Below are 12,991 nucleotides of genomic sequence, written 5' to 3' on the forward strand. Positions count from 1 at the left end.
TGGAGCTCCGTCGAACCGCCTCCTGATGACCTCACCCTCCGTGCGCAGCGACTAACTGTACTTCTACCGACAGCAGATGCTCCACAGACTTGGCACAAACTTTTGTGAATATTCCCCACAGTTTCTTTCTCTGCAGTGAAAAATTCAATGACGGCACGTTGCTTGTAACGTGCATCCCTACAAACGCCATTTTGGAACTGTCCTGCAGCTACGCTATCTGTCGAAAGTGACTGAAACTTGGCGCGCTCGCTCAGGAGACGTCAAATAACACATACGTAACGTTTCGCATTCGTAGCATTGCTTTCGGCTGGGAAAAAAAATGTGGTGCATTACTTTTTGGGCAACCCTCGTACTATCCCTTCTTTCAGAGTGTCAGGTACTGTTACGCCTCGCCACATGTCGTTAGCAACAGCTGGAAGAGACTCTTTGAGCAAGTCCTAACAGCATTTGTAGAATTCTGCTACGTGGCCATCAGACCCTGGCGACTTTTGCTTGGCAGCGTGGAAGACTGCTTCCTCAATTTGATCGATCGTGAATGGGGCTTCCAGTGTGACGCTATCCGCATATCGGAACTGTTCTTGGATGGCGTTTAGCACTACGTGACAGGCCTGATCATCGATATTTTGTCTTTCATATAGGGTACTATAACATGTGTAGACACAGTCCGTAATCCCCCGCTGGGTATCTACTCGCTGGCCAGAGCCATTCACAATTTGAGTAATTAGCTTTCTGTTGACGTGCAAGACACAAAATATGGAACCCGCTACATCTTTTGGCCGGGACTGAACAAAGACCCCAGAAAACTGCATTCGCCGTATGTCAGTTCAAAATGGCTCTGAGCACTATGGGACTCAACTGCTGAGGTCATTAGTCCCCTAGAACTTAGAACTAGTTAAACCTAACTAACCTAAGGACATCACAAACATCCATGCCCGAGGCAGGATTCTAACCTGCGACCGTAGCGGTCTTGCGGTTCCAGACTGCAGCGCCTTTAACCGCACGGCCACTTCGGCCGGCCGTATGTTAGTGATTTAAACTTTAAAATACTTGAGTTTTGCTACGTCTATGAGATTAGTTCCTTGTAAAGGTTCCTGATACATCGATAGTAAAACTCTATCCTCGATTCTTGCCATAATCGTTTCCGTCGAGCGTACTGTTTCGCTATTGACAGAACCATAGGCTTTGCTTAGCGAATCCACCATGTCAGACCGTAGGATCGATATGTCTTTATAGAAAAAATTGATCCCAGTTGAGTCTTATCTAATTTCTGAGCTCGAGGTCCTGCAGGGGGCTAGTAGTCAGCTTCCAATAGCCGAAACCACAAGAGGCCTGTTGTCGTTCAAGACTGACAAAACAGAAATAGGCACAGTGGTCAGAAAACTGACTGGCGCTGTGTTATCGCTTGTGTCATGCGGTTACACAGTGGGAGAGACATATCCTATCCAGCCTGCTTGCTGCACAGTGGGACAGAGAGGTAAATGCGATGCGGGGGCCGTGTAACTCCCGGTCGTGCCTAATGGGGCATAGAGTTTTATTATCTGTGTTCCGTTGACGGTAAATGAGATGCCTCGACCACTAACAAGACGCTGGACATTAGTGAAAGGAATGCTGTCGCATCTGATATAGCGGGTGGATCTTCTTCCATGGCTGTAGCGCCAGCAGTGGCACCAGCTGTAGATTCGGACGCGGGTGCAACACCCTTAATGGATGCGACCGTTTTCAGTAAAATAGGCTTTAGTTGTTCAGCTGTCTTCTGCGCCCCGGGATACTCGACAAGGATTTTTTTTCTTTTCGGATGACAGATGTATCCCTTCCCTCTGCTATTGTTGCCCTTGTTACGTCGCTGTTTGGGTTCTATTTCGTCGTCGGACCACTGAGTAGAGATCGCAGAGGTAAAGACGGCACCGTCATTACTTCCAGCCGGAATTACACTGCTTGTTTCGGCGGGAATATCGGCGCCTGAATGAGTGGCAAATGTAACCGTTTTGGCATAGAGGGTGTCTGCAGTAGGGCATGGGTGTCAACCATGCCTTCCACGTCGTGTGAGGGCGTCTGCTCTATCACTATAGTTCCCTCCGATTCACGAGTGTGGCCCTCGGTAAGGGGAAGTACGCCTCGGGTTGCTGAACGACAGCAGTGGGTTTCGCGTCAGCAGTTGTGCCGACGGTGACAGCCAAAACATTGTGTGAGAGCGCGGCAACCTGGCTGTTTATCTGTTGGGGCAATGGCTGGCTCGCTTCGCCGGGATATTGCGCAGGCCTACACTTTCTGCAGTTGACTGCAAGTGCTCAGTCGACCTGAAAAACGAAGACCTGGGGGGCTGTTCACTGTACGATATGAATGTCCCTACGCCACCAACGGACAGATACAACGGTACATGCTTATTGTAGTCAAAACAAACATTCCTAACACCGCTGTCAACTTGGCAAGTGTAAGCGGACGACAACTTTTCACTATACTTCGTTCACCGTAAGAATAAAACCGATGTAAACAAACACAACCGCGATTATTGGTCAACAGCCGTAGCACACAAGCGCTGGTTTCGTTACGCTCTTGGAAATAGGTCAAACTTGTGTATTAGATATCTTGTTACTTTGTCACTGTAAATGAAATTTTAAGATATTATAATGTAGTAACAGCCATTAACGTTTTTCTTAACCATACATTAGCTATGTAGTTTTCATTTTAAAAATCGTGTAAGGTCACAGTCTCGGTAAACGCTGGTTGTGCTCTGATTGTCGCTCTGTTAATACGTATTGTGAAAATGGCTGACATTGCTTTCCGTTTCGTTGTGGAACACGCGTGCGGGACACTGTTAAAAGACGGTAAGAAATAAGTTTTCCACAAGATCAGACAGACAATCGGCTTTGAAGTTTTTCTAGAACTGTTTTTTTCTAAATATAAAGTACTTCGGATATACGCCGGCATGGGCTCAGCGTGTTCGGTCAGAAAGCTGCCTCCCCTCCGTATTAAAAGAGTAACTGGATCAACGATGAACTTGAACGGGTGTTAGACGACGTCCGTCTCGAGCAAACGCAACGACCAATAACGAACAAAATGAGATTTCAAAAAAAAGAAAAAAAGATCGGTAGCGTTGGAGATTGGTAGTGGGTAATAAGTAGGTCACTGGTTCCAGTTTCGCTGTATCCGGCTTTTGTTATGTTCAGTTCGTATACGTACATGATAATACGAAATTCATTAAAAATATGCTAATTAACACATACTTAATCATCACGTTTTATGAAAAATGCACGTTTTCTTGTTTCTCATAACATACTGCACGCAGAATTCCAGTTTTCACTGCAAATATAAACTCTTAATTATCGATATTTTGTAAAAGAGTGTTAATAGAGATTGCTTAAGTTAAGGAAACATTACACAATTAAATTTTTGGAATTAAAACGAAAATCAAATACTCTTTAACTTGGGCTATGTACATTGTTTTATACTGTAGGTGTGGTCGAACATGAGCCAGAGTGGTATGTGTCGTAGATACATGGAAAACAATACTTTTCACGGCATCGAGCACACCATACAAATGCTGCATTTTTGCAGTTGCTTCCGTATCATTGCAGTATGAGCGCAACAGAATTGATCTGGAGCCAAGTTAAGTGACAAATCGCGAGAAATAACAAGATACTTAAGCCTGCAGGCGTACTGGAACGAATGCACTAGGCTTTACCACACGTCACTGGCGAAATGCGTAACAGCATGTCACAAAAGAAGGGGAGAAAATGTGGCGCTTGGGTGACTTCGTTGACTCAGTTGTTGATCGCCTCGTTATGAACGTATTAGATGACAGTTCCAGAACTGAAATGTATTCCTCGGATTCGGATATAGGAGTTCTGAGATTACCAGACGACTAACAGTACATATTACCTCGAGTGCCTCCAATATTTAACTATAAGGTGAAATCCCTGCAGTAAGCTTTTATGTCACACATAATGCCCGAGTTTTGTCGTACATTACTTCATTGTCTTTGAAAATTAAATGGCATTTACAGGTATATTGTTTCTCTCCTCGTCTCTATTTACGTCTTAACTGCAACTGTTCACATCACTGCTGGTTAGGAGGACCTCTTGGCTGGCCAGTGCTGTCCAATTTAAATGCGTATAGCGTGATACGTATGTTTCTTATTGTACTTAACTATACCCAAGACAGCTTCACGCTCCACGTAAAACAAAATCCAGTGAGGTTCCAGCAAACGTAGAATACATAGTGTAATGTTTACATCTGGTTCATTCTTAAGATGAACACAGTGCCGTGAAGCTAAGAACGGTTCCACAGGGATGTAGCCATCGTGACACATCGTCACTCGAAAATTTGAATGGCATATTGAATATGAATACATTACGGATCCCATAGCCAGCATATACAAGTTCCACGTCACTAATCAGCTATAAAAATGTTTAAATTCTCGATTGCCACCAGTGGAAGTTACAATTCTTTCACATAATTCCGAAGTTTTCCGTCTTATAAAGAGAGAGTCCAATACAAAATCCAGTTGAAACCTCATGATATCTTCGTGAGCAAACTTAAGTTTCTCACACACCCATTTGTGAATATCTAAGGCAGTAGGATGCGGAGAGTTCCGATCGTTGATGCACTGACTACAACCTGTTCTATTTAAGTTCCACATGTTACCTGCAGAACGTTGTTAAGACAAACACGAAATCATGAATCTGACACGAGACTGCAACAGACGGTCGTGGCGGTGGACGATGAGCGCTGCCGCACGTCCGTTCGTTGTCACTGCTGCCACTCGACTAAGACTGAGCTTACCACTCCCGTAAAGACATACATTGAAAACTTTGATTGTCGTCCTCCCAGAAATGGTCGAGTATCTATGGATAAGCAGAGACACGTGTTCGCTTAGCTTTACTCCTCTTCCACTGAGTGAAGTTTGTGGCAAATCGGGTAATGGCATGCCTTGGTCCATCATTCTAGGTACCAAAAGCGCCCATACAATATTTTGTAAGAGTGGATGTCAAACTGGAGGGTTGGGGGTGGTTATGAAGTATTCTTAATATTTTAGAAGACGAAAGGCGACTTGTAAGTAGCCGAAAAAAAGTTCCAGTTCCGACCCTGTTAAAAATTTGCATAATAAAGACTTTTAAACAATATTCTTGAATTAAAAACCTCTGATTACACTATTGTGTAATACACAGTATTTATGAGATCTTAAGTGTACCCTGCATCACAAATAGCGGAAGAAAGGAATGTTGAAACGGTGAAACATTGTTCTTGGGTACTTGATTTGTTCCACAAATAGTTAACGTGAAAATCCGGTGAATATAATTAAATTAGTGAAAAGAAGTGATAAATAATATCAACAAATCGGTGTGTTAGAAAGTGTATTTTTTTGTATGTAATGAAACAAAAAATTACAATCATGAGATTGTGCGTGCAGCAACCACATCGTATTATGATCGAACAAAAAAGGGACAGAAATAATAATCTTGACAAGTGCTATTGCAGCAAATAAATCGCAAAAGGTGTGATATGTATAAAATGCAAAGTGGTACACCATTACAGTTGTGCTGACGCTAGTCCAAGCTAAGAGATATGGTTCTGACTACTTTTTTATGCAAAATAATTAAGGCTAAAGTCTGACAAAAATGAACTTTTTCCACAGTTACGCCTACTCAATGAGATAAAGAGCGTAAAAGACAAATATCACACGATGGTGAAGAAAAACCTAAATCTAAACGCAGAAGTCGAAAGATTAAAAGAATCCGTCCTCACCATACCTGAGAAAACGGCAAGAACATCTGAATTGAGCCTTGGTGAACTTGAAGCCTACAGAGAAGACACATTGTAAAGATCCCGACTATTGACAGATTTCAAATACAAAGTGTGCATGACGAATAGAAAAAGGGATAAATGAAAATTCAGACACAAAAAAAACAAGGTACTTCTACAAACTGATAGTAGTGTGGACCAGTAACATACACTCCTGGAAATTGAAATAAGAACACCGCGAATTCATTGTCCCAGGAAGGGGAAACTTTATTGACACATTCCTGGGGTCAGATACATCACATGATCACACTGACAGAACCACAGGCACATAGACACAGGCAACAGAGCATGCACAATGTCGGCACTAGTACAGTGTATATCCACCTTTCGCAGCAATGCAGGCTGCTATTCTCCCATGGAGACGATCGTAGAGATGCTGGATGTAGTCCTGTGGAACGGCTTGCCATGCCATTTCCACATGGCGCCTCAGTTGGACCAGCGTTCGTGCTGGACGTGCAGACCGCGTGAGACGACGCTTCATCCAGTCCCAAACATGCTCAATGGGGGACAGATCCGGAGATCTTGCTGGCCAGGGTAGTTGACTTACACCTTCTAGAGCACGTTGGGTGGCACGGGATACATGCGGACGTGCATTGTCCTGTTGGAACAGCAAGTTCCCTTGCCGGTCTAGGAATGGTAGAACGATGGGTTCGATGACGGTTTGGATGTACCGTGCACTATTCAGTGTCCCCTCGACGATCACCAGTGGTGTACGGCCAGTGTAGGAGATCGCTCCCCACACCATGATGCCGGGTGTTGGCCCTGTGTGCCTCGGTCGTATGCAGTCCTGATTGTGGCGCTCACCTGCACGGCGCCAAACACGCATACGACCATCATTGGCACCAAGGCAGAAGCGACTCTCATCGCTGAAGACGACACGTCTCCATTCGTCCCTCCATTCACGCCTGTCGCGACACCACTGGAGGCGGGCTGCACGATGTTGGGGCGTGAGCGGAAGACGGCCTAACGGTGTGCGGGACCGTAGCCCAGCTTCATGGAGACGGTTGCGAATGGTCCTCGCCGATACCCCAGGAGCAACAGTGTCCCTAATTTGCTGAGAAGTGGCGGTGCGGTCCCCTACGGCACTGCGTAGGATCCTACGGTCTTGGCGTGCATCCGTGCGTCGCTGCGGTCCGGTCCCAGGTCGACGGGCACGTGCACCTTCCGCCGACCACTGGCGACAACATCGATGTACTGTGGAGACCTCACGCCCCACGTGTTGAGCAATTCGGCGGTACGTCCACCCGGCCTCCCGCATGCCCACTATACGCCCTCGCTCAAAGTCCGTCAACTGCACATACGGTTCACGTCCACGCTGTCGCGGCATGCTACCAGTGTTAAGACTGCGATGGAGCTCCGTATGCCACGGCAAACTGGCTGACACTGACGGCGGCGGTGCACAAATGCTGCGCAGCTAGCGCCATTCGACGGCCAACACCGAGGTTCCTGGTGTGTCCGCTGTGCCGTGCGTGTGATCATTGCTTGTACAGCCCTCTCGCAGTGTCCGGAGCAAGTATGGTGGGTCTGACACACCGGTGTCAATGTGTTCTTTTTTCCATTTCCAGGAGTGTATAAAAAAAATTATAGCAAGATGAAAGTAAGCCAAACCATCGTGAAATCAAAAAGAAGTGGAAAAATATCCTACAAAATAGTTGTGACAACAATATATGCAGACAGCCATGGCAGAAAAGTTGGCGAAACTTGAATGTATAAGCAAAACGTTAAAGCTACGAGTTATGTAAAACCAGGAGCCCCCATGGGCGAAGTAGTAAAGAACTGCTCCTTCAGTGATTCAGGAACTCTGTGCATTTTGTTAATGGCAGTATCAAATGACGCCTACCGAAATGAACTCAAATGAAGCCACTCATACATGAGACTGTGTGGTCTACATAAACATCAAGTAGTTGCTATGCGCATTCCTAAAAGATGAAGAAATAAAGAAAGCAAATAATATACACAGAAAAATTGGCCAGTACTTCCTTGCAATAGATGATACGGACAGAGAACATTACACAAGACGTTGCATGCACGTAAATGGAAACGGCAAAACTTTCAAAAGTCAAAAAATTGCGCATTTAATAAATAGTGGTCATTCTGTGTCTCAGTATACCTAGACATTATATCAAACTACCGAAAATGCTCTAGAATGCAAGAAACTTAACTACAGCCCATAGTCGAATGGCCGCAACTCCATACAGACGAGCAAGCAGATTACTCGCAGGTGCCAAAAGTAAACACAGAAGAATCATCAGCTGTAGCAGCCAGACAAGGGCAGCCACTGAGACAAAGAATAAAGAACACACCAGATGACTTATAGGTAATATTGCAGGAATATAAACCAAACATTCTAGTAGAAACTGAACGTGGGCTAAAAGAAAATCTGATTGAGATCCACAACCTGAAAAATTATGCAGATGTAACCAGCTTTTGCAGAACATTGCAGAAGGTGGTGCGGTTGCCATTTTCTCTAGCTACAAATCAACTAAAGTCATACAAAACACCACAAAACATACTAGAGAAATTAACTTTCAAGCTACTGCAGTGGAAATAAAAGTTACAGGAAAGTCATGCTGTCTTTTAGGTCTGTACCAATCACCAAATGGCGAAATAAAAAACATTCTTTGAACAACTAGAGGGCACAATCCAAGAACTTTAAAAAATATGCTAGTTTAATAATTAATGGGGATTTGAACATACCAGGCAAAATACAGAAAACTCCAAGACACTAATGGACTTACTGCATACTCCAAACCTAAGAATAAAAATAAATAACTTCATCAGAGTAACTAACTTAAGTGAAACTACTATTGCTCATATAATAACAAATATTCCTTCATACTGCTGTGACATCCAGGTAATAAACTCCACACTAGCAGACCTTTTTGCCAGCATGATAGACATTAACATAAAGAAGTGAGCAGAAGATACAGAAGCAAAAGAGGTAGATAAACACAGAAAACTTCATTCGACTAAAAAAGATAGTAATGACAGAAAAATGGGAAGCAGTGTACGAAGACAATGATGCAAATGCTAAATGGAACCAGTTTTTATCTTCATTTAATTAGTGTTATAATCTTACACATCTTGTCAGCAAAACGCTAGTAAACAAATACCAAAAACGAAAAGCTGGGTGATTAGACATGTACTCCATGCAAGAAATAAACTGAAAGTTTATTATGACCTTGCCAAGCAAAGAAACACTGAGGTGTATAATACTTTGTACAGAATAAAAAAACCATCAGAGAAACAAAGGCATTATTCATTAAGACAGCTTTAGATAAAGAAGAGAATTATTTAAAAGCATTATGGTCCTTCATAAATGAAGGGAAAGGAAAAGTAACAAAACTGACAGAGGACATTTGCCCACTGAAAGATGGCAAAAGTTATCTAGATCCTCTAAAAACAGGGAAAACGTTTAATAGATATATAACTGTAACAGATGAACTGAAAAAAATAAAACTGTCAAAAAAAGTACAATGCCAGAAATCCCACATATAAATCATAGCAGTGCTTTCATCCCAGAAACTGGTACAAACGAAGCTAAAGGTCAAGCATCCATCAGGCTCATATGGGGTTACAACACACCTCATAGAAGAATGTAGGGCAAGTATGATGAAACCCTTAACATGTGTACTGAATGCTGCAGTAGAGGACTGTACATTTCCAGATACACTAAAAACAAGCAAAGTAAAGCCAGTTTTTAAGAAAGGGAATAGAGGTGAATTTGGAAACTACAGACCAATCGCATTGATCTCAGCTTTTGGTAAAATATATGGCATGTTAATAAAGAATAGAATTGTAAGTTTTATAAACAAATTTCAAATACTACACCCATCACAACGATAACATGGTTTCAGAGAAGACAAATCAACAATAACTGCATCAACAGATTTAGTTGAGCATATTCTGAGTTTGCTTGACAGGCAACAGAAGACTTGTGGCATCTTCATGGAACTGTCTATAGCATTTAACTGTGTAAATCATTCCAGGTTAACTCTGTCAGCATAGGATTTGAGGGAAGTGCTATGACATAGTCAAATAGGAACCAGTGCACAGAAATAAATCATAATAGTGATTGAAATATAATGAATTATAGATCTCAATTATAAACCGTCAGGCATAGAGTGCCACAAGGTTCTGTGCTCAGTCCAATACTGTTTATTCTCTATGTAAATGACTTCCCAGATTCTATCAAACAGGAACTTACAGTGTATGCTGATGACATTGCAGTTGTATGTGCAACTGATACAGAGGAGGAGCTTGAAAAGGAAGCAGTCGTAAATATGGAAACTGCAAATAAATATCTAATATTACACAATTTTTAATAAATCAATCTAAAACAATGTGTTTAGTGCTCCAAACTAAACAGAGTGAAAAGTACAACATGATATTAAATGAAATAGTGAGACAATTAAAGAAGTAATCAGCACAAAATTCTTAGGAACTATTACAGGTAAGCATTCACCATGGAGGGAGCACATAGATTTTCTATGTAAAAAGAGAAACACAGAAATCTTCATTGTGCCCAAAACAGCAAGAGTTGTAGATGATAAAGTGCTCAGGGCATTTTTACTATGGAGTTGCATTCCCACATCTGTCCTAATCAGTTCATATATGGGGAAGTGAACAAGATAGCTACTTAAAAAGAACAAGAGATGTGAAGCGAAAGTACCATCCAAACAAACTTGCAGACAAGCTTTTGTACACTGCAGTGCACTTACTGCAGATATAACAGAATATTATAGTTGTGAGAATAAGTTATAAACCCCACATAAATAAAAGCATACATTACCTTGCAACAACAGAAAAGGATAATTATTACACAAGACAGAGAAATCTGAAAATGACAATGAGTGTTCCTCATGAAACAGGCAAAATGTTTTTCAGCAAGCTTGCAAAATCAGTTAAGGAATTAAATGAATTAAATTTATTTAAACATTTAAAAGCTTATCATGCAGAGAAATCTGTGTATGGTATGAGTCAATATTAAATTTCAGATTAAGTGTTAACTGTTGTACTGTAACAGAAAATATGTAATAGCCTCATCTGTACCAATAAAAGGTAATCCTGTTTTCTTTGCTCTACATTTATTGTATATATAAAATTGTCTGATGCACCCTATATTCTCAGCTGAAAATTATTAGCTAGAGTCCATGGTCAAAGAATAAATGAATAAATTTATAGAATGTTGTGGTTTTCTTCCCAGGTTTTCTTCGTACTACGAAAAAAAGACCGTCAGATCACTTTCTTGCACATGTATCACCACACTGTGATGCCAATGGTGTCATGGGGAGCCACAAAATACTACCCTGGAGGCCATGGAACGTTCATTGGAGTGATAAATTCTTTCGTGCACATAATTATGTACTTCTACTACATGATGGCAGCTATGGGACCACAGTTCCAGAAGTATCTGTGGTGGAAGAAGTACATCACTACATTGCAGATGGTGTGTTATAATTTCATTAAACTTCTTTTGTCTATTGTTGATAAATTTAGAATTTTAAAGAGAATAGCATAAACAAATTACTGCAACATCTGAAGTTCTTATTACTAGTTGTCCTAAATGTACACTGTGGTCCTAGAGGAAGGTAGGACACCTGCTAGTTTACTGTTTCTTTCAGTGAGTCAAAAACACATGCACTCTGTATGTTCCCACTAAAAAAACTCACTACTCATCTTCTCACAGGTGAGTAAAAGGAAAACAAGTAAGTTATCTTTCATAAGCTATATTTGTACTTGCATAACTTGTGAGTCTCAGCCCATATGTTGCAGTTGCTTAGTTTTTAGACAAGTTTCATTGTGAGTTTATAGCCCAGAAAACTAGAGCTATTGTGAGGAAGTTAAATAATGGAAACATAGATTACTTTTGTTCTCTCTTGAGAAGAGAAATCTGGACTGATGTTTACAGTTCAAACAACACAGATGACAAGTTTGATAAATTTATAGCCACATGCAAACATTTTTTTGAAATAGCCTTTACTAAAAAAACGTCACTTATAAATTCTGTGCACAAACCAAATAAATGGGTCACAACAGGAATAAAAATATCATGCCAGAGTAAAAGGAATTTATATGAATACTCAAAGCAAACCACAAATCCTGTATGTATCAACTACTTTAAACAATATAAACAAATACTTAGACAAGTTATAACAAAAGCAAAGAAATTGGAAAATGACAAACAAATAAAAAATTCCAGGAATAAGACTAAAGCAACCTGGAGTATCATAAAAAGAGAAACAGGTACTACATCATTAGCCCTCAAAAATATAGAACTTCATGTAAGCAACAATAAAATAATCAACCTCACAGTAGTGGCTAGTAAATTTAACAACTAGTTTTCTAATGTAGCACACCACCTGATTACCAAACATCACAACTCACAACCAGACAGCAATACACTCCAGTCAGATACAAAAATTCATGTCTCCAACAACAGCTGAGGAATTATCTGTCATTATAAAAAGGTTACCCAATAAATATTCAGCAGGTACTGATGAAATACCAGATATTATCATCAAAGCAAGTGTAACATCTATCGTAGAACCATTAATGGATATTTTCAATTCATCATTCTTGAGTGGTATATTCCCAAGAAATCTGAAAAAGGCAAAAGTGACACCACTGTACAAGAAAAGGGACAAACATGAAGCTGCAAACTATAGACCTGTATCTGTATTGTCAGGCTTTGGTAAAATTCTTGAAAAACTATTTCTTAGAAGGCTGACAGCGTTTCTAAATAAAGAAAACATAATAAGTGATGCGCAACACAGATTCAGAACTGGCAGATCAACACAGTCAGCTATTTATACCTTCTTAAATGAAATTCTAACTGCAGTAGATAATAAGCCACATGTGTCTGGCATATTTCTTGACCTTATTAAAGCCTTCGATGTAATTGATCATAATACTCTGTTGCAGAAGTTAGGTAATTATGGAATACGAGGCCTGCCAAACAAGCGGATACATTCCTACCTTCATGACCGTCAACAGATCACTCAAATAAAATACAAAGACATAAAATCACAAAAAATTGTAATTTTTACAGTAATGCACAAAACATTACATATGGAGTCCTTGGGCCAATTCTTTTCATTCTTTATGTTAATGATTAGTCAGAAAAAATAACTAAAGGGACAACAGTACTTTTTGCAGATGACACAAATATCCTAATCAAATCATGTGA

The 12,991-nt window shown here is 40.9% G+C and overlaps 1 protein-coding gene across 1 annotated transcript in view; it reads left to right on the forward strand.

The window, feature by feature from the left end:
• Positions 1-12,991, forward strand: part of LOC124722395 (elongation of very long chain fatty acids protein 7-like) — a 195,451-nt gene that overhangs the window by 162,016 nt on the left and 20,444 nt on the right. The window contains exon 6 of the mRNA XM_047247566.1: positions 11,009-11,251. Within this exon, the coding sequence (XP_047103522.1) occupies positions 11,009-11,251 (243 nt within the window). The remainder of the gene's footprint in view (positions 1-11,008; positions 11,252-12,991) is intronic.

The sequence above is a fragment of the Schistocerca piceifrons genome, chromosome X (assembly GCF_021461385.2).
Source record: "Schistocerca piceifrons isolate TAMUIC-IGC-003096 chromosome X, iqSchPice1.1, whole genome shotgun sequence".
Classification (NCBI taxonomy): Eukaryota; Metazoa; Arthropoda; class Insecta; order Orthoptera; family Acrididae; genus Schistocerca; species Schistocerca piceifrons.